The sequence below is a fragment of the Scardinius erythrophthalmus genome (genome assembly GCF_964197995.2).
Source record: "Scardinius erythrophthalmus genome assembly, chromosome: 6".
NCBI classification, from domain to species: Eukaryota; Metazoa; Chordata; class Actinopteri; order Cypriniformes; family Leuciscidae; genus Scardinius; species Scardinius erythrophthalmus.
In genome coordinates this window covers 6886582-6910173 of record NC_138226.1, presented here as the reverse complement: position 1 = coordinate 6910173, position 23592 = coordinate 6886582, and the positions used below count along the sequence as shown (strand labels likewise).

Sequence of the window (23592 nt, the reverse complement as noted above, 5' to 3'; positions counted from 1 at the left end):
CCATATTCAGAGGTAGTTAAAAATAGAGATGCAGAGACCGCAATCGGACGATTTTCCGCATGATCGGCCCAGACTGGGAAACGGCGATTCAGTTTTGCTGCCAGGGGCACAGGCAATAACGTCAGCTGCGTGTTCTCACTCTCTTCTCTCCGACGGTTAAGTGAAACACACACCCGCCTCCTCTCACTCACTCGTTTCATTCGCTCCGGTTAAATAATGCTTGTATTGTGCATCATTTTACTAATTCCCGCAGGTTTCGTGCTCACACAAAAAGCATGCGCACCACTGATCTATAGAAGTGGAGCGCACAAGCCGCCTCTCAAACAGCTTGTGAGTCGCGAGTACCAAAATAAATGGCTACTAAATACTCAAAATGCCCGTCTTGGCAAGTATTCAGCTAAACACAGTCAGTTTTGGAACCTAATTGGTTAAAGGAACACTCCACCGTTTTTTTAAATAGGGCTTATTCACATTCTTTCCTACATTTAGATTGGTGGGTAAATGCATTTTTGTCTCAGTGCATGCATTGTTTTAGTTTGACAGGTTTGGCGCTAGCTTAGCTTATCACAATGAATGGAATCCTTTGTTGCCAGCTAGCATGTCCTGAGTAAAAGTGATAAAAAAAAAAAAAAACACGTAATTCTTGCGGCCTGCGTATTCACATCGAGTACAAATAGCGATGCAGATTAACACTAGGTGATTTCCTAGGCAGATATTGACTTGGGACTATATTATGGCCGGTATGTTGACGGAAGTCGTGGAATTTCATGTGTTGCGTGATATCTCTGCGCCCAAGTAGGAGTGCTTCGCCTGCGCTTCCCCCTAATCTAGTCCCAAGTCAATATCTGCCTAGGAAATCACCTAGTGTTAATCTGCATTGCTATTTGTACTCCTTGTGAATACGCAGGCCACAAGAAGTAATTACGTGGGTTTCTTTTTTTTAATTTTTTTATCACTTTTACTCAGGACATGCTAGCTGGCAACAAAGGATTCCATTCATTGTGCTAAGCTAAGCTAGCGCCGACCCTGTCAAACTAAAACAATGCATGCACTGAGACAAAAATGCATTTACCCACCAATCTAAATGTGTGAAAGAATGTGAATAAGCCCTATTTCAAAAAACGGTGGAGTGTTCGAAAGATAAATGTTGTGTAACAGTATATTGGATCCATGCATTAACTATTAAAGAGACTGTCATGTTAATAAAAGAACAAAAGACTAAGAAAATGAATCTGTATTTAATTTTAACAATGAAGACTATCCTTGATTACTTTAATTTCTGTAGTATTTCTAACCTGAACACTGTATACTAAAACTTAATAAAACTTACAGCCATGTTTATTTCATAACTCTAATTAATTTAAATGTTTATTTGTTCTTTTTACTTTTGCTAAAAACTAAAACTAAACAAAAAATTTTGCACAGAAGATCTTATGAATTATAGTCCTTTGAAAGAAAATCGGTATCAGCAGTTCACAACTTCACACAGTTAATGTGTTGTGACCACATCGTATTCACAGTGTAAACCCAATTTCTCCTGATGCATCTCAAACGACAGAAAAACACTGCCTACTCATTCACTCTGCTCATCATTTGGAGAAACAAAAAACATATTGGAGCTTGACTCATATAGCAATAGCAATTAACTATCATTCTCAAAATTAAATGTTTGTAAAATTCACATATATATATATATATATATATATATATATATATATATATATATATATATATATATATATATATATATATATATATATACACAGTATATATATATATATATAAAAAAGATATATATATTTTCTTTTTTACATTACTGCATATGCCTTTTTATTGTATGCTACTTATTTCACTTGACTTTTTATACATTTGTAATACATTTTTGATAGGTGAAGCACTTGTGTAATTATTTTTTGTTATTTTTATTAATAATATTTTACTTTCTTGCACTTTGCAAACATGCACTCATACTGATGTAGTTTGTGATATATGTAGCAGCAAAAAACAGAAAAGACGCTCTCCCTGACACATCTGAGTTGCGTGTTAGCACTTAAGTGTAAACTGCATATAAATCTGTCTCAGTTGACCACTCTGTTAAAGTAAGATATAAAAGGGACCAGTAAAATGTTTGAAAGATCAGCCCTGAGCAGGTTGCGATACTCACCCGTACCAGTAGCGCGGGTCACTGGACAGGCAGTGGTTGAGGCTCCTCTGGGCCAGCGCTTTCTTCTTGTTGAGGACAAACTCCTGCAACCTCATCTTCACCTCAGTGCTCGCCACAGCGCCTGTCAATCAGAGCTCACAGTTCAAGCAGCGGGACATCAATGGCATTCTCAAAGCATCTAGCTGTGTTATCCAGCTAGATTTCTCTAAAAGCCTCGGGAAGGGGTTTTATGCATTTTTGAGTCAATTCCTTCACCATTTCTACACCCTGTAATTTGCAGCGCTGTAATTTCGTCTTCTAAATGGTGTTAACAAAAACTCTTAATAGTCTCTTCGGCATGAGACCGAGAAGATCGAACAGTGCCCAATTGATCAAGACTACAAAGGCTGACACTTGTTTTCTGGTGTCGATAAACAGCTATTCCACTGCAGCCCGACTCGATTCAGATATCTCTTTACATCTGAGAGAAACGGCCCCTTTATCCTGTCTTAAATAGAGAGCAGACTCTCTATTCCAATTCCACAGAGACCGCAACGGTTAAACAAAGATGTCTTTTTTCTCACTATTGTTCTCACTCTGAAAGAAACACATCAGATGGATGCATTCTCACAGCTTTTCCTTCAATTACCACCTTTCCCATTGTCTGTAAACATGTCCCCAGAGGCCGTCGCTGGTGTACGTACACATCTGCGTCGCCAGACAACACGCGCTGCTCGCGGGCTACAGGTGACCGCCGTGTCAACAACAACAGCGATGGATAAAAATAGACTGGCTGTACTGCCAAGAACATTCTATAAAATAAACAGAACTAGTGAAAGAATCACTGTTACTATTTCTTATACCTGTAACTAAACTTAATGTGCATGGGAGGTGTGCTGGTCCCACTTTATATAAAGTGGCTTTAACTACTATGTACTAACATTGAAATTAATCATTTGATACAATGGACTTATTGTGTACATACATGTTTTTACATTTATAATTACACTGTTGACCTTTCCCTTATACCTTAAACTTAACCATACCACCACACCTGTCCCTAACCTTACCCGTATCACACCTCAATAGCAGCAAAAGTGTTTTACAATACAACATGAACACAATAAGTACATTGTACTTATATTTTGATGTAACTACATAGCACTTAAAGCCACTTAATATAAAGTGGGACTGGAGTTTTGTTTTTTAATAATTACATTATTAAATATCTAGTTCAGTCATGAAACTCTAGAGGGTGCAGACTGATAGGTCCTTCACATGCAATCTAAAACCTATCACATAATTACAGCATGGCACAAGCTGATTGGCCTCTGCTGATCTTGTAGCCAATTAGATTGCTTGATTAACATTTTAATACACTGTAAAAAGTGAATAGTTGGATCAACTTAAAAAAAATACTTCAATTGGTAACACCTAAATAAATTAAGTTTTCTCAACTTAAATTATCACATTTTTCACGATAATTTAAGTTGAGAAAACTTAATATATTTAGGTGTTACCAATTGAAGTATTTTTTTTAAGTTGATCCAACTATTCACTTTTTACAGTGTAGTCTGGTTCATTGTTTGCTGAAACCCCCCACCTCCCCCAGCTCCACCTGCCTAGATCTGCTGCAGGATTTATTTTATATCTATTAATGCAGCAACAGCCTATCTTACATGTATCCAGTAGCAGTAGCAAGCCCATATTTGCTCTGCAGAAGAACAAAACGGTTATTCAAACTGGGAGTAAATTATATACAGAAAGCAAAACATTTTATTTTATATCTGCTCTTTTGTGACTTATTGAAAAGAACTTGTTTTTAGAAAGAAAACAGGAAATTATGGTCAGAAGGAAAGGATGTGAGCTAGACTCAAACTCATATCATCTGCATGAGTGGTGCGATACCTGACCTAACCGCTAGTCCATGGCTTTGACAACATTATGGGCTTTTTGACTACTTCAGTCTGAAACTTTTTCAATTTTGGTTATGAAAAGCGAGTATAACGCTGAGTCAAACATCCATGCCGCAGTGCTAATTAGCCCAATAAATGGAAGATCTTTATGCGTTTCAGTCAGGTAATGAGATGTTGAGTGAGTGTGAGGACACTCACTCTCTTGGCCGCGTTCTTTGTTTTTGAGTAACTGGAGCTTCTGTTCCCGCTGCTGTTTCTCCATCTCCTGTTCCTGACGATGACGCTCCAACTTCCGCTGGTGTTCAAGGAGCTCCTGCTGATGTTTCAGGGCCAGAAGGTCCTGCTGATGCTGAAGGGGGGAAAAAAGGGGGGCATACATTATTTAAGTAAATTTACTGGACCTTGATTTCAATTGTCTCAAAGTTAACATCAAAAATTCAAAACTGACTCTATTTGGTTTCCTAAAACGTGATCCTGTTCTTATTTAAAATAACGTGCCAAAATATGTACATAAAATGTAAACATAAAAAGTGTTTTGTCTTCAATTTTTTTTTTTTAAATAAATGAAAAATTAATAAACTACCATCCAAAAGTTCAGGGTCAGTATTACTTTTTTTATATATATATATTATTACATTTTATATTTAATTTTTATGTTGTAATACATATTTTGACTATATATATACAGTCAAACTAATATAACTATATTATATTTTTATGTTGTAATACATATTTTCTGCATTGTGTCTTTAAATTAATCTGGAAACAACATAATTTTTTTATATTTTAAATATTTGAATGAGATATACTGTATCTGAGAGCTATCAGTTCTTTTTTTTTCAAGTTTACTTTGCACATTAATTTTCAAAGTAAGTAAAAAAAAATTACCAATTAAAAATGTTGGTATCAATATTCATATGTGAGGATTGATCCTCTCAATACAACGTCAGTATTGCACGTATTTACACTTATTTTCCCAGAAATTAACAAGTTATTTCTGACAGCCATAATTACTGCTACAAAGCAGTTACTTCAAATCGTATTATTTCAAAATATTTGTTTTTACTGTATTTTTGCTCAAATAAATGCAGACTTGGTGAGCATGAGATTTCTTCCAAAAACATTTTTAAAAAATCTTTCCGACCCCAAACTTTTGAACAGTAGTTTCTGTGTATTTTTTTCTTTATACATTTTTTCTATTTTTTTTTCACATGGAAACAAATCAGATATTGTATTAAATATCAGATATCAGATACGGTATTAAAATGAGATGCAAACAGCATTTCACATTGACTCAAGCTGTACCCAAAGCTGTACCGCTAATGACGGGATGCAATTGCTGAAAATATGGCATCAAACAAGAACAAAGTTCCTGAATGTGTTTATCGATGTCTTGTTGTGAAGCATAAAAGCATCATTCCACTTTTTTTTTTCCAGATGAAACTAACGTGCGCAATTACCTCGACAAGTCCTCGCCTAAAAAGACAGTTTAAAGATGGTGGTAATCTCTCTCACACTGAGCACTGTAAATGCAGCAATTTCGTCTAACATTTCCCTTTAACTGCATTTCCACTTCGACAGTTATTCAGCTCAGCAGCAGTCACATCCATTACTGGCTCATGATGGGTAATATCAGAGTTGTATAAGGCTGCTATCTCTGATGCTTGAATGTTGAGTGGATACTGGCGATTCTGGTCAGTTAAATCGCATTAACACTAGCACAGGGTGTAATAAAGCACATGGATAGCCTGTAAGTAAGCAGTCAGTTAAGTAGATGATTTTATCCAAAGAAACTAAAGTCCTCTTTTTGGTTATATAACTCCTTCCTCTCACTTTCCACATCTCTTTCTGCAGTTCCTGGATATCACCAGCGATGAGTCATGGGCGTCTGTCGCTTGGCAGAACGAGGATAGAGGCTATGATGATGATGACATGTAGAGCGGAGAGCACATTGCCCGAACCACAAAGACTTCCTCATCAGGCAAAGCTTTGACATTTCTAACTGCAGCTTTCCAATCCATTGACATCTACCTCACCCCATCAACAGGCACAGGTCTAACCATTACTTCACATCACATCTGGGCTGTTTAAGGCCAGAATATACTTTGAGTGCTTGGTCAATGCAATGTCATTTTTTCATGTGATGTATATTCAAACATCTACACAACTTACATTTGCACAAAACAAAAGGCTGCGAATGCACACGCAAACTTATAGTCATGAAGGTGTAAATCTGGCCTTTTAACGTAAAATGATCTCAAACATAACTTCAGCGCGCTCGCTTCATTTCTCCTCGGGTCTGCTTTACGTGTTTCGCGGTTGAGCGTCACGTATGCGCATGACCTTGCTTAATCGGCGAAGCTTTATCGATAAAATTATTATCATTGATTAATCATTAGCATCCCTAATGTGTATATATTACTGCATAAAAAATGTGTGTATGTGTATAAATATAATATATATATATATACACACACATACATACATAAACACACACATACACAAACTAGTTATGGAAAAATAACACGTTAAAATTATTTAACATTTATATGATTATCCTAAATTTTACTGTTACATATATAACAATAAATATTAATAAGTATATAAATTGATTTAATTCATTTGAAACTATTGAATGGATAAATATTACATACATATACACAAGAAATAATGTTTTCATATGATGCATATATATATATATATATATATATATATATATATATATATATATTTAAACATCTAAAAATATATATATTTTATATTTTGCATCTTATCAGAACTGTTGGTAGTTGCAGCCCTAGATAGAAGCCATTGATTTTACATATGAAACAAGGATGTACATGCATCTTAATGCTTTTCTAAAAGACAATCAGCTAACAGCCTCAAGCAGGATTAGACCATCCAACAATAATTACTAAATAATGAGAATGTGTTTCATAATTAAATCTTTGACTGCACAGGAAACTGAAAAATCTCTTTCAGCATTTCTGCAGTTTGCAGCTAAGTAAGAAACTGCTGAAAAATCCAATCGGTTCTCTTCTCCCTCTCATCAGCAAGGTGTCACGACAAAAGCACGGCATCCATCAAACCCCTACGTTACATTTTGTCCATTTAGCAGTGAGATTAGCTCTGACACTGCCCGCAGCCTGTGAGGCTATTTATAGCACCCTCAGGGCTGCCTCGCTCCCATTGGCCAGAAACCTCTCTGTGGCAACACAGCAAAGCCGGAGGTCTGCTGAGCTCACAGGCTCCCGGTGTTTCCCAAGGACAGAGTTCCCATACCGAGATTGCAGTCACCCATTGGCTGTCCTCATTCCCCGCTGCAGTCGCCGGACTCACAATGAACGCTCAGTCTGAAGGCCAATGACAGCAGCGCTGCCTCAGAGAGCCACAGGCACGACAGAGCCGTATGATGCAGACATTTACCAAACGCTCTGCATCTCACTCTCCAATAATATTCAATATCCAAACAAACTTCATTCCGCAGAAAGAAATGGAAAATCGAAGACAGAAGAGTGGAAAGCCCTAAAGGAAGGGAGGAACGGAGACGAGAACCGCAGCATCGTGAGCTTCTTAAAGGTTCTAATTATTTACTCCCCCTCATGTCATTCCAAACCCATGTGTTGTTATTTTATCCATCGTACAGAAAATTTGACATTTTAAGCAATGTTCAAGCACCACTTGTCCATTCATACAATTCACAGTGACCATGACTGTCAAGCTCAAAAAAGCACTATGAATGTATCATAAAAAAGTAGTCTATCTGGCTTGTGAGCTTTATTTCTTCTTCTCAATGAGTAACACATCAAAATCTCCCAAAAACCAACAACGCCACAGCTCTTCATTTAAGTGTGTGCCTGGGATGAGGTCTGTGGTTAACACGAGCTCAAGATATTTTCACATTTTATTCTGACATAAAATATATTAGAAATACCTTGGGGCTTCCCACATTGAGCGTTTAACGTTTTCATTTTTCTGGATTCCATTTTAATGGTATAATTCAATTTTAGTAATCAAAAAGCATGTCTAATTAACTCTTTTCCTGCCATTGACGGAATTTTCTGTGTCTTCACTGTTATAAGGGGGCGTTATTACGCATTTTCTGAAAGAGTAGAGAATCTCCGGATCAAAACACAGGCAAATAAGGAGCAGAAACAAGTGATAAAAGCATTGCATGTCGTAGCCTTTAAAAAAGAAAAGAAAACGTTGATAAAAAAGAATGCATGAAGCTAGAATAAAAGTTATTATTTTTTTTTTTTTAAGCAGAGGCTCTGCTATTTCTTTAAATATATTGCTTATTTAGATATTCATACAACAAAATATTCTGGAGGCCTTGAATTTTTTGTTAACAAATTATCAAAAATGCTGGCGGTGGCTGGCAACTAAAAGAAAAAAAAATCTTTTTTTTTTCAATTTAATTTTTTCCGGATTCCATTTTAATGGTTTAATCTAATTTTAATAATCGAAAAGCATGTCTAATCAATTAAATTAATAAAACTTTAACTGCAAGTTATTTTAACTCAAAAGTTCGGGAAAAATGTAAAGAAAGAAAGAGTTGTCGGAAGCTTCATGGTGGATATTGAAGACATGCTAGTCTTGCGTAGCCAGACCTTCAGACTGATGGCAGAATCTCAGCTTTCACTGGCCAAGGACCGTCCAACAGGACATCTGACCGACATGTAAAGTAACCAATCACAGTCCACTTTATTTAGCATCATGTTTAAAGTCGTGAAAATGTAAAGTCGATGTCCCCACGCCGTGCATCTAATAAATTATTAATTCAAGAACGTTTACTGCAACAATGTCTCCTGGAAATCCTGATAAATTCAACCAATCAGACGACGACTTTGAAACATGTTTCCCATTGTGTGTGCCTTATGCAACAGATGTTCAGCCAACGGTCTGTCGGCGTGAAGTCTTGAGGCTGAGATTAAAGTCATGCGACCGTGGTGTAGTTCATTTATAGCCTACGCTTAGCTTTTTACTTCAGGCTATTGTATTTATGCTTGAAAATTGAAAATCATTTGTGAAGATTATCTTGAATAAAATGCGTAAGACTCATAAACTTTTGTTGGTTGCAGAGCTTATTTTCCGCACCCTTCCAAAAGCCAACGGAAAAATTCTTTTGGCATTTGTGGAGAGATCCAGGGTGATGTTAACTTCCATGGTGGCCTACAAAAATACCTCAGCCCCGCAGCACTGTTTACCGCCCACCCCGGGTCAGGAGTGCTCGGCTCACCTTCACGTGCTCCTGCAGTTGAGCTTCATGCTGGCGCGAGAGCTGCTCGTGCTGCCGCTGAAACTCTGCGATCAGGAGCTGCCTCTGGATCTGCTGTTTCTGCTTGAGGGCCAGAAGCTCCTGCTGAAGCTGATGCTCACGCTGGGCCGGGTCCGTCGGCGCCAGGGCGAACTGGTGATCTACACGCAGGTCCATGGGGATGGCAGAAGGCGGCACTTGAAGTGGCAGCGCCACACTCACATCAACTGCGGAAAGTGAGAAAACAGACAATAATGAGAAAAACAACAAACTCAACAGGACTTGGAGAACATGTATGAACGTTGGAAGAATCAAGCCAACGTTTTAACTTTGTTGGTGCTGCAAAAATGAGAAATCATCCTATTGATGTTGCAACAGCGTACACATTAACATACAATTTTTACATATTGTCCATTTAGTGTTCACCAGATTGGCACGAAAACAGTTTGAATTACACGAGAACTCAGAGGTTAGCCAATCACAACAGAGCTCATTTACATATTGTCCTGCAGGAAACACTGATGTGTAGAAAGATTATACATTTTACCACCATACGCATTCCCAACATTCCAGAAATTCCCAACATTCCCAAAACCAACAAAAAATTCAACAATTCAAATAATGAAGTTAAAGACTAAAAACTAAAATATAAACATTAATTATAAATATACAAATAAAATTATTAATGATTGAATTTTTTTTCCATTTTCAAATTAATCTATTGTGTTTATATCTATCTATCTATCTATCTATCTATCTATCTATCTATCTATCTATCTATCTATATAGACACACACACACACACACACACACACACACACACACACACACACACACACACACACACACACACACACACACACACACACACACACACACACTATGTATTCATACACTATGAATATTATTGGCTCAAATTGTAATGTTCCTTTTTTTGTCGTTATGAATAAAAGTGCCAGGTAAATATATACATAGAAATATTCATAATTAATTTTTATTTAAGTTCTTCATAAATATACAATTAAAATAATGGATAACACTTTATTTTGATGGTCCCTTTTGAACATTCTGTTGACTGTAAGTAACTATGCAACTACATGTCAACTAACTCCCATTATAGTATTAGAAGACTGTCTGCTGAATATCTGCTAACTCTTTATTGTGATGCTGGAAAGCTGGATGCTCCCCAACAGACATTCTACTGACTAAAAGTAACTTTGCAACTACATGTCAACTTATTCTAACCCTACCAGTCTACTAATATTCTACTAACACTTTAATGAGAGGTAGTAGTAATGTAGGTGCAACGTTACTTAGTCAACAGAATGAGTTAAAGGGACCATCAAAATAAAGTGAAACCAAATAATGAAATTGAAAGAATCATCAAAAATAATAAAAATATTTGTTTTGATGACAAGAATCAAAGATATCACAATACTGTGTTGCACCTGCAAGTGTCAGATCAGGTGATCACTGAGCCATCTCAAATCCTGCCAGTACCAGAAAACAATGATAGTAAGAAGCAATTGTCCAATCAAAAATAATCTTAAATATCCCAAAAATGTGCACAAAGAGTACAGCACTGCAGCAGCATCGCACCAGACATCAGAATAAACAGAGCAAAGAAACATCATGTTCCTGAGACAGATCTTGGTTGGATTCACTACTGGCGAACACGAACCGCGTCACTGGAATCAGGAAGCGGCATCTTCTTCAATCATCTCTCTCTCATAACAGATAAATCTGAAGAAAACTGAGGAACTGAGCAATTACATTCCGCAGTGAGGATGCTTGTGTTGATAAGTTAAGTGGCTTTACGACCGCGAGTGTACGCAAGGCCCAAAAGGTTTGTGGGTTAAATGAGCAATGAATTTCAACACAAGAATAAGTAGGACATCATTAAAAGACATTTGCATTTATGTTTGTTCCTTTTTAACATTGTGTAATTAGAATAAACAGAGAATGGAGGCAAATTAAGCTTATTCAAGCATTACTGCAAGTCTAGGAACCCCAGAATATCATCAACACATCACCATAAACTAGAACTTTTACCATTATTAGGACTGCTTTACATTTACATTATATAATACTGTCTCTTTTGCCAGGCTAAAACTAAGCCAAGGTGAACAAAGCAGACAAGTGGTCTGCAATAAATAGCCTCTCACAGCATATTACGTCCATACTGCTGGCATGGGACCGCTTCATTTGTGCATTACTGAATAGGAGAGGTTTTAGGGGGAACACTGACCACATTCATGCTTTAGGTGTCAGCTCCACTCATGTGACGTCACGATGCCCCTAATGCCACAAGTTCAAGGATGCTCCTCTGACCCCATAGCAGGCGAAACAAAAGCCCTCAGCGGAAGCCCTGAGGCCACACAAAGGCCAGCGTCAAAGGCTATTTGATGTCATGGAATAAAAACTGCCCTGACTAAATCATTAAATAAAATCATATTTATGACGCAAATCCTTGGTCACAAAGGGGCCGTTGATGCCCTACCCCCTGGAATTGACACTACGCTCTTTGGCAGCCCACGCTCAGCTGGACAGGAAGCCGTCAACTAATGAACTACTTCCTCCACGTTTACTTTGCATAAATAAATGGCGATAAGAGCGTTGTTTATCCGTGCCTATGCCGTCAGGAGACATATTTGCATTCGCCGCCCAGTCCAAACAAAGCCCAGTGGCCAAACAAACACAAACGACTATTAGCAGTAATTAAAATGCCAAAGAAAACAAAAGTGCACTAGCAAACAGAAACTCTAATTGAATTAATAAACACTGTTTTATTGTCTTTTATTGAAAACAGACTAATTTTGGTCTGCTAAAAATAGAAGAGTTTAGAAGAGAGCTCAGATGGGAAAAACCATTGGCTGACACTTAAAAACCGACATTATGCGGCTCCCTTTCAATTTATGAGAATGAATTTGAATTGCAATGGCCAAAACTCACAGGAAGTTGAATTGGAATGTCAAGAAAGAGGAATATATTGAATCTATCTACAGTTTCTATTCATCCATCCATCGGTCTATCTATCCATCCAGCCATCAATCTGTCCATCCATCCATCCAACCACCCAACGGTCTATCTATCCGTTGGTCCATCCATCCAACCATCCATCCATCCATCCATCCGTCCGTCCGTCCGTCCGTCCGTCCGTCCGTCCGTCCGTCCGTCCGTCCATCATCAAGCATACAAACCTTGAAACTTCAAGTCTTTTTAAACTTTAAAACTTCTCAAGCCAACATTGAACATTTAAGTTGTCCTTTCTAGCTATAAAAAGTTATTTGAATAAAAAAATCTTTGAATTTCAGTTCATTTTTATTTTATTTCCTTGCATTAAAATTCAGTCCAATCCAGGGATTTAAAAAATCTGAAATGGCACACAACTGAACTGAACTGAGAACTGTAAAAAACACTCCATGGCACCTGAATCTCACCAGAGAGTGTGCTGTGGTTGGATGAGCCTTCCCTGTGAGTAAACCCCAGATGCAGCGCTACAGTTTGTTTACTAGTGTAATTATTTCGTACAGGGAGGATTAGGTAACATTTGCATTAGGAGTTTGCCGACAGGCCGGGGTAATCCCAGTCTTTGCGGCACTCTCTGAGGATTGACGCTTGGCACACACTTAGGGAGACTTTACGGACATTAATAACAGCCAGGGCACTGCATGTTACAGTTAGGAGGCACGCTGGGAATAGGGGGGATATGCATTTCTACCCAATTAGAATGATGCAATATAAGTGTAAAGAGAAATAATCACCCCTGCAGCGCTAGTTCTGAAAAAGGGGATTTGCTGACACGCACAGCACCGGCTGAACATACACGCAGATACACACCCACACGCTCTCTCACCGTTCTACAGCATTAACTGATGGAGATTGATTCACCAAGGCCATGAATGCGGCGGTCAACCATTATACCATGTACCTTGTGAGGAGTGATGCATCCTGGGACAGGGAGGACTCTGCACTGCTATCCATCACATTTAAGTCAGGAAATGGGTACAGGTGCAACTCTACTGAGAGTAAGTTCAGGCATCTCTACTACACCAACGGTCCTGCCTAAAACACTAGCATCCGCATCTACAATGCTCACTAAAACAAGACAGAACTTAAGGACAGGCACTCACACACACACACACACACACACACTTGTACATCTATCTTTGAGGACATTCATTGACACAGTGCAATCTCTAGCCGCTTAACCTAACTTTACCCATCACAACTAAGTGCCTAACCCGAACCCTTACCCTAAACCTACCCTTAACCTAATTATAACCTTATCCCTAAAACCAAGTCTTGACCCTCAAACAGGCCTTTAAAGGGCTCTCAGAAAGTGAGGACCGGCCAAAATGTCCTCACTCCAATGGTCTAAAACTCAAACTGGTCCTCACAAAGATAGTTGTACAAGTACACACACACACACACACACACACACACACACACACACACACACACACACACACACACACACACACACACACACACACACACACACACACACACACACACACACACACACACACACACACACACACACACACACACACACACACACACACACACACAGAAATTAAAAGCAGACATTAAAAAAGGTCCAAAAACAGCCATACTTTAAAGTTAAAAATTAAAGTTATAAAATAAAAATGATCATATATATCTGGAATACCTGGAAACTAAAATTTCTGCAAAAATAAATAAATAAATAAATAAATATATAGTTTAGTCAAGAGCTGTGTGATTTTTTGTCCTTTGTTTGATTAACATTAAAAACACAGACAGCAGTGGGAATATTAGGCTGCTGTCACTTTAAGAGCAAATGCACAGATCTAATATACTGATTGTGTACATATGCATTTACTTATGTAATAATACTTACAAGTATAGAAGTACTTCGCATTAAAGACACCTACATTATATTCAATTCAGTTTGATTTGGGACAAAATAACGCATCTTGTGAGAACTACGTCCAACACTAAACCAAAACCTTTTGATACCAACAACGTTTGAGTAACTCAAATCTCATAATTTTCCATTCTTTTCCCCCAAACAGCACACACAGGCCTTCCCTGAGAAGCCCAGTACGGCTCCGGCCCCTGGCCCAATGCCGCATCCTCCAGAACAGTGTCCCTGTCTGAACCCCTGACCCTCTACTGGGATGCCGAGGATAATGAGGTGTTAGGGAAACATCAGAACTGCGTGCTGATTACGTCAGAGGAGCCCCAGTTACCGCAGGCCACGCTCGGGCGAATAGAGGGGCGTTTGTTCTGTACCATGGAGAGACAGGCCACACTGATGATCATAGACCAGTGTCCAGAGCACGCTGTAAAATCTGGAGTGACTACATTAAGAATGAGGACAGAAAAAGAGGTGTCTAATACAGTACACTATTTATTTATATATTTTGAAAATGCACATATATAAATGAACAGAAATAGGCTAAATAAGTTGCTTACGTGACAGAATTCCAATTGAATTCTAGAAACTGAAATATCTTAATTGAACTATGGCAACCTGGTTTATATGACATACATAATTGGAAAATGAACAAATTTTCGAGATTAAATCAGAATTTCCATGTGCATGTAAACAGTCATTGAGAGAAAAGAGAAAAAGACAGAGAATTACAATGAAGAATTTAGTAATTCCAAACAGAAGCCACTATAAATAGCCCATGGTAAGCTGTCTTGTCCATAAACATTGACTACAAATGGCATGAGTCACTTGTTTTTCAGCTCCCCAGGGCCTTCGCAGGAACAGCACAGGAGTGCTCATCAATATGTCTGAGTGTTGGCAGGTTACTGTTGCACCAAAGCTGATCAATGAAATCATGTGAGTGAATGTCCATTCATACAGTCCAATTTCACATGCTTTGAGCTGTTGACCTGACTCCAGCATGCAGCAGGGATGACATATTTCTATAGGCCAAAACCTATAAAACACCATGAGTTAGCATTTTAGCACTTCCGGTTCCATCGCCCCGAAGTCAATCCAATTTTCATGTTTTGTTATACGACATTAAACACACCAGTAATACCCCACTAATGATTTTTTAAAGCTGTTACACATCTTGAAAAAAGCGGTTGCTAACAAGTTGCTAAATGGGACTAAAAAGGACGCTGCCAGGGACATTAAACTTCATCACGCTGAACAGATAAACTCATCTACGCACTAGTGCGCTTAGTGTATCATAAACTTTTGTTGACCACAGAGCTTTTTTTTTGTGATAATTCAAAAGCCTATGGAAAATCCAATTAGTTTTTTGTCGAGGGAACCAGCGTGATGCTAACTTCCGAGTTGGCCTACCAAAATAGGCCCTCACTGCACCACTCTATATGCTTACAGACCAACAGTTACTTTTAGCACGCTACATCTCTGATAGCCCTTTTCCACCAACATGGCTCCGGTGTAGGTTCTCTGCCTTTGTCCATTCTCGGACCGTTACACGCATTTCCACTGCAGAAAAGGGGGTTCCGGGCCAGAAAGATTGGTTCAACTCCAGCCCTAAAAACTTGCTGGTCTTGCTGGAGCTGGAGAAATGCTGTCTTTGGCAGTCTCGTTGAGTAACGTAATAACGTTACACTACATTGCTCTTTATATCTAAATATGTAAAACTCTGCGTGCGAGAGAGCGAGCTATTCAACGGCTACAGTTTCAACATATCTCCAAAAAGGACAGGTGATTGTACCGGTAGTTTATGCGAGCTGCCATTATGCTAAAATCACTACCGGTACTGTGAACAGCAAAACAGAAGAGTTAACCGGCTCCAGATCGCTTGGCCGAGAACAGGCTCTGGCTCAGAGAACCCAAACTGTTCTGGTGGAAAAGAACTATGTATGCCTTCTAAAGCACCAAAGCTAAAATATTAAAGTTTATTTTTTTTTAAAGGTAATAAACTCATTAATTGACTTGTCAGCTGTTGACTAATCGACCAACCTTACCAAAGCCCAATTTATACAGAATATAATTCATTTATTTAATTTGATCTTTGGGACATTTTCATTTCATTTGATCATTTGGGACATTTATTTGACATGAACATGTTTTGTGAGATTCAGATCGAGATAGAGAGAAAGAGGGATGAGAGGGAGAGTGATGGGGTCTTTCAGTTTTCCATCCCCACTCCTCCACCCTCCATTCTTTAAATAAGCGAGACATTAAGTCGCTTATGAGGTCATGATGACATCAGTGGGGTTGCCGTGGTATCGGCGCGTGTGTTTACCAGCCGGGTGGCTCTAACGACTCCTGAACGCAGCGGCCCCTGAACATTCGCTTGGCTACGCAGGCTAAAAGACAAACGCGGGCAGCTAGAGGAGTGTTCTTCAAAAGTCTCTTTTAGTCTAAACAGCCGCTTAAGTAAAAGGCCTACACACTCAGCTCTTCCATATAGACGTCCGCACTTGGCACCAACCTCGCATCTGGCCTTGAACAGCGGAGAGAAAGTGAATTGCAAGTGTGTGCGTGTATAAAATCATAATTCCACCAACAGGATACAGCTCCCATTAAGCTTCACTGCAACATGTTTATTCTTCATAAGACTAGAACAGTCTACAGCACTACCGAAATCAATCGATGCTCTTATCTTCCCCCGGCTCATGCTATCATCTACAGGACAATTATCTCCTCATCCAGTCAACTACTGGAAGATGACAACAAAAGAATAAACCCTAAATGTTTCTGAACCCAAGCCCTGAGTGCTATCTAAATGCCCTGCTAACTTGTCCACCTGGACGGATGAGGCAGTAAAATTGCACTTCACTGGAAGCCTTGAAATTTATTCCATTAATTCAAGTACAGCGAAAATCACTGGTCACTGGCACCCACGCTTTACTCAGAGGCTTGCGATGAATGCACAATTACAGCCTCTCATGCGGGGAGTGCACTGTAATCACAGCATAAAGAGATGTGCATGAAGAACCGGTCGCTATCATTGAGGAGTGTCCGCCGAATCTCGCCGCAAGCATGGCGTCACCAATCCAGCCATCAGCGAGACAAAACAAACAGAAAGAAAGTAGATATAGACACGCAATCCTTCGTAGCGTGCTTATTTCTGAGAGCGGGTGCTCAAAATGCTGATCAGAAATGACATGTTTACAGTAAACAGAGGATAATGTATAGCTGCCATTGCCAATTATCCCAGTTAATGAACCACCGTGCCCATTTTCTCAGTCCAAACTTGTTAAAGTGCCATTATACTATATCACCCAAATGAGTCCGGACCCTTCAGTCACCCTCATTATGGTGAGGTCACAGGGTCAACAGCAAGGCCTGGAAAGTTTGATAGAAAAACAATTGGGTTCTAGTATTAATGATGCACTGACTTGTTTATTTTGATTATAAAGCAGTTTAACTCTTTCCACGCCATTGACGGAATTTTCCGTTATTTATGAGACAACGCTTACCCGGCATTGACGGAATTTTCTGGCTTTCCGGGTTTTCATTGTTATACGGTAGGGGGTGCTATTAGGCATCTTGAAAGAATAGAGAATCTCCATATCAAAACACAGGCAAAAAGGAGCAGAAACAAGCGATAAAAGCATTGCTTATGTACGGTTTTCTCAGCTTTTTGTTAAAAGATTTCCTTTTTTTTAAATGAAACTCACCCACATTCAAGTGGTGATAAAAAAGAGGCTCTGTGCTTTCTTTTGATATATTGCATGTTCAGATATTCATACAACAAAATATTCTAGGGGCCATGAAATGTTTGTGAAAATTATTTAAAAAAAAAAAAACACTGGCTGGCAAAAAAAAAAAAAAATGCTGTCGGGGAAACAGTTAAATTTGCTTAGAATTAAACATGATTAAATCAAGAACTATTTTCATACTAGGGATGGGTGATATTACAATATATTATTCAAAATGTACTCATCTGATGCAAACCTCAACAAAAACAGTTTGTACATTGAAGTTTACATTACAATATATACATATATTTTTTGTAACTTATATTAAATATAAATTATATATTTATCCATTTTAAATACAGTAAGTGTTATTGTATTGGTGTACATAATTTTTGAAGCCTTTTGCATTTGGCTATTTGGGCAAAAAGGTTGTTCTGATGATTAAAAAAAACACCTTTTATGTCATCTTAGAGTAATTATATCAAAATGCGTTGAATATCATCAAAAGATTAAAGAAAACGATCAAAACTTCTGATAACTAAAGTTCTGATTATGAACAGCTATATCAGGAAATAAAGAGCCCTTCATAAGAAATACAGACACAAGTTTGTATCAGCTCTCTCTCTCTCTCTCTCTCTCTCTCTATGAGACAAGGTCTCTCGCCCTCATCCAGACTCCACCTCTAACAAGATGCTCCAGGCATTTCCCTCCAATGGAGGGAGCAATCAGCAGCTGGAGCTATTTATATCCTCAGGTCCCCTAGCAGAGTAGCAGTTTGACTCAGCATGGCCGGATTAGGATTAACTTGTGCTTCAAATCTATGATATTGATATTATGAATGTCCTGCTCAGGTCAGGTCGATATAGGTGAAAATTACATATCTTAACATCCTTTATTACTTTGTTGATATTAATTTTCTTGATATTCCTGTATTCATCCTGAAATTATTATTTTTTTCTTCATCATCATTTCAAACACTTTAGCCACAGTAGATTCACAATGTTTAAGGCAAGAAGTAAAATACAGTGAAAATCTGCACCATTATATAAAGTAAATAGTAAAACAAATCACCATATTTACCTATCCATATCGTATTAAAATATTTGAATTCATACAAAAAAAAATTAATAATTTTTGAGTCATGACACAAACTATTGAATCCAAAAAAAACAAAAAAACAAATAAGCCTGCCACTAAACGACATAAAACAAAAACTGTTATTGGTTGATTTCATGTTGATTAGACAGTATCTTCATGTTTAAGTTGGCAGTTCTTGGGCTGAATAAACAGCAAACCGATGTTATACCTTAAGGCGATAATCAGAAGTCTGTCTATGAGACTAATGGATCGGTAGACCTCTCAGCAGATGGTTTGAATGAAAGCTTTCCCTCATTAAAACTTGAGAAAACTCTAAATATAAAGAGACGGACATACTGAAGGTGAATGAAAACAGTGCTGCATGCTGGGCTGCTCTGTGAAGCCACCGGACGATTGTCACATGTGCTTTTAATAGGGAGAGGAGGGGTGAGCAATGCCCATTCAAATGTGAATGGCACTGAGGTAGGACACTGCAGGCTCCTGGATGACTAAGAGAGAGCGAGAGCGAGAGCGAGAGCGAGAGCGAGAGTGTGTGTGTGTGTGTGGGGGGGGGGGGGGGGCTGTGCACACACTGGCCAACACATTCATGACAACCCCTCTTCAATGACAAAGATACTGAGACACCAAAATCATCTTCAAAACATCTCTAAAAATCCCTATCTTATATATACACACTGTACTTACACACACTTTATATAAGTCACTGTTTGGATTTAAATAGGAAAATCTTTAAAAGTCTATGATTAGTTCATTATTGCAGTGATTATTATGTTTCTATCATGTTATATGTTTGGCAACAGTTCTTCTAACCCTAATGATGGAGTGTGTAGCTTTTCATTTCTTAAACAACCATGGAGGAAAACACATCATGGCCATATTCCAGGATTACACTGTCAAGATTCATCAGGCTCAAATTGTGAAAGAATGGTTGGGAGGGAGCATGAAGAATCATTTTTACATATGGTTTTGCACCTCTGAGTCAGGACCTTAAATTCATTGAAAGTCTTTGGGATGTGCTGGAGGAGACTTTACAGAGAGCTGGACTCTTGCATTGTCAATACAAGATCTTGACCAAAAAAATATATGCACATCTTGATGGAATACCATCACAACATTTATTTCCATCAAGAGGTGCATACATTTATTTTGGTAAAGTTTTAGTAAATTTGTTTTGTGCTTTTGCCATTTTTATCAGTACTTTCTATATAGCTTTAATTTTTAAGTTTAGTACTTCAACTTTATTTATTTCCCTTACATACCAAGTTTAAGTTTTCCATCAAATACTTATTTTTTACTTTTTTTTTTTTTTTTTTTTATATCGATGAATGATTTTTAATAGTTTTAGCATTAGTTAACAATAACAAGACAGGTCGTTGTAAATTCAACAGTTATGTTATATGTTAAATAAGCATGTGGTTTTGCCTATTGGATAGTGAATTAAATACTTCCAAATTAAACTGTTCATATCAATATATATCAATATATCAACTGTTATATTCAATTAAGAACAGAAATCATACACAGCTAGTTTTGGCTCTTAATTCCGATTGGATGAACCATTTTTCGAAGCCATTGTAAAATAACCAATAAACGTGCACATGTGACCTCATCAGTTGAATTCTATATGAATGCGGCAAGTTGCGATGTTACTTGGCAACCGTAACCAACAAAACTGCACTTTGCAGTGCCAAACACCTCGTAATAACAAGTTCCTTGTCTTGACTCGTTCGGGACACGTCCTGCTTTGCATTTGCATTAATCCATGTTTCTGTACCGCTCGCAGGTGTAAACAACGTAACGCAGTCCTGCCCACTGAGTAGACGCATCTCCCACGGTATAAACGGTACAGCGGTATCTCTACCGGCTGACACGTCCAACATCACGCTGCCCAGCCCTACTTTCCATCCTCACCAGACAGATTGTCCTGGACAGAGACCCTGCGCCACAAGCACAGCCAAGCGGAACACCTCTCTCTCTCTCTCTCTCTCTCTCTCACACACACACACACGGAACAAAACAGTGACAATAAAGTGCATTGAAAAGCTCTCATCACTCTCACCACTCAACAGAGAGCGTTCAAGGATGCAGCGTGCGTGTACACACACCCACACAAGAGTGTTAGCGTATCTCAGCACCATGCAATAAAGCCATAGTCTTCACACACCCGTCCGCCCACTCAACCTCCCTCACTCAGAACACCCTGTACAGAAATGGCACTTACCCATCAGCCCCTCAAGTCCAGAGCAGGGAGACGGCAGACAGTGAGCCGGAGGGGTTACGATGCGCTCGATGCCTCTAACAGAGCTGAGTGTGGCTCTCTCTCGGTCTTTCACATTCCCCGTCTCACTCTCACTGACTCTCTTCCCTCCGGCTGTGTCTGTATCTCACTCCGTCACCCTTGCCCCTCCCCTCTCTCTCTCTCTCTCGCTCTCTCTCTCTTGCCCGCCCGCCCTTCCTCTCAGCTGGTGACATCACAGAGCCGTTGCAGGCATGCTGAGTGTTTATGTGCACTGCTGTAGTTTCCTGGAACACGGGGCAGATTCACAGAAGCTCCAAGACTCTCTCTCTCTCTCTCCCTGTCATTAGCACACTACTCTGATGTTTACATAGAGCATAACGGTGACCACCCACTTTTTCAGTGGCTTTAGTTTGGCAAGAATTTTTCCTCATTAATTTTCTCCCAACGATTCTGCAATTAAGAGCTCGAAACCAAACCAGCAAGCTCTTAGGTAAATAACAACAATCGTTTGGTTCAAAGGAAAAAGGTGTTTGAACATCTGGAAAAACACAGAAGTGCTTAATATGAACCATTCAATTCATAAAGCACTGTGGATAAAGTACAGTAAGTGAAATAATCAGAAATAATGGTATGATATGTGAAAATGTTGACTAAAGTTGAAAAAGTCAAATATACTTTTTTAGAATATAGCTTAAAGGGATAGTTCACCCAAAAATGAAAATTACTCCATGATTTACTCACCCTCGAGCCATCCTAGGTGTACATGACTTTCTTTCAGACGAATACAATCAGAGTTATATTAAAACATGGCTCTTTCAAGCATTATAACCCTTTTGTGCGATTACATTTTTAAGTCCTAATAAATATGTTTCTAGTGTAGTTCTTCAATAAGCATTTGGCATTTAAAGACAGTAAAAAAATGATGAGTAAATGAAAAAAGAAAATGAGTGTGATTTTTACTGTATAAAGCTCCTAGATCACTTATAATTTTCCACAGCTCATGTTGTCTGGAGTTGTATGTCTACTGAAGTTTCTTCGAAAATATATTTTTGCAGTGTTTTGTAAAAAAACACATTAAATAACAGCACAACCCACTGAAGAGATGCACGTCTATACCTCATAGCCTTGCTTTCATTCCCATTAAAAATCAAAGATGGCGCTGCTGTGAATAAGGTCTATAGGACCAATGAAAAAAATCTCTAAACATCTTAAAGTAATCTCAGGGGTTTGAAAAAAACACGGTGTCAAGTTTAATTTTTGAGTAGGAATAGGGGAAAAAAAACATGTGAACACATCTCATCTTACTACACATTTAACATTCCCATTCCCTGATGGCTTTATGCAGAGCTCATTTACAGTTCCTCTTGAGTTTTATTGATTGATCGATTGACTCAGGAATATCTTTACGATCATGAGCTCAAACCCTGTGTACGGCTATTGATCATCTCCAGCACACTGTTCAGGGAAATCCCATAACTCTAAAAATACTAATATCCCATTCCCCAGCCTAGTTTGTCTGTCACCTAATTAATCTGGAAGACTTAGGTCACCATTGTTGGGAAGAAAAAACAACACGCATGATTAGCTCTTTCGTCTTTGAATAATTGAAGGTAATAAGAAAGCTGGAGAACGAGGTGCTTGAGAGAAATCACAAATGAGAACATTAGAGCCGTGACGGATGGAGCGTGGTCGGGATTTTGAGCGGCAGACTCCATCATGTGACGCCACACACGCCCCGTCCATGAACATGGTATCTTTCGGAAGATTGTGTGTTTTACCAAAGGGTTCGGGAGAAGTGAAGAGGAGGTCCATCTTCACAGGACAGCCTGCCTTGACAGGCCACGTTGGTAAAGCCTGGCGCTTAACAAAGCAGAAAATCAATGGCACATTTACTTGGGCTCAATGTTAATCAATACGCAGTGTGTACAGATATGGGCACAGAAAGACCAAGAGACAGGGAGAGAAAGAGAGCGCTGAAATATTTATCCTACAGATCCCTTTCATACAGAGACGCCAAGCAAACAATACCACACGGCCAACACCCAAAACGAAGTGCTGTTGGATCCTTTACAAAGAGCCTGGAGCATTAAAACTCAGCTCAGCCCCAAAATAAAGAGAGAACACAATCTCAACTCTCACATAAACAAACACGCAATCAGATAATTATCTTCCACATCACAAGAGATCAAATGTAATCAACATTCCCTCTTCTTCGGATTAGTCAGAGCACTTTAGAACAAGGGACAGTGTAGTATAAATTAGGGATTGGCAGTATAGCTTAAGTCATATTTCATAACGCTAGGAATAA

The 23592-nt window shown here is 38.7% G+C and overlaps 1 protein-coding gene across 3 annotated transcripts in view; it reads right to left on the bottom strand.

The window, feature by feature from the left end:
- hdac4 (histone deacetylase 4) overlaps window positions 1–23592 on the bottom strand; it is a 195460-nt gene that overhangs the window by 78246 nt on the left and 93622 nt on the right. For 2 of the 3 annotated variants that reach the window (XM_081369248.1, XM_081369249.1), the window contains exons 4-6: window positions 9299–9543; window positions 4258–4408; window positions 2165–2285 (exon numbers count right to left, since the gene is read on the bottom strand). In XM_081369248.1, the coding sequence (XP_081225374.1) occupies window positions 2165–2285; window positions 4258–4408; window positions 9299–9543 (517 nt within the window). Of the gene's footprint in view, window positions 1–2164; window positions 2286–4257; window positions 4409–9298; window positions 9544–21266; window positions 21394–23592 lie in introns of those variants that run through there. The other variant, XM_081369250.1, reaches the window with a different exon arrangement.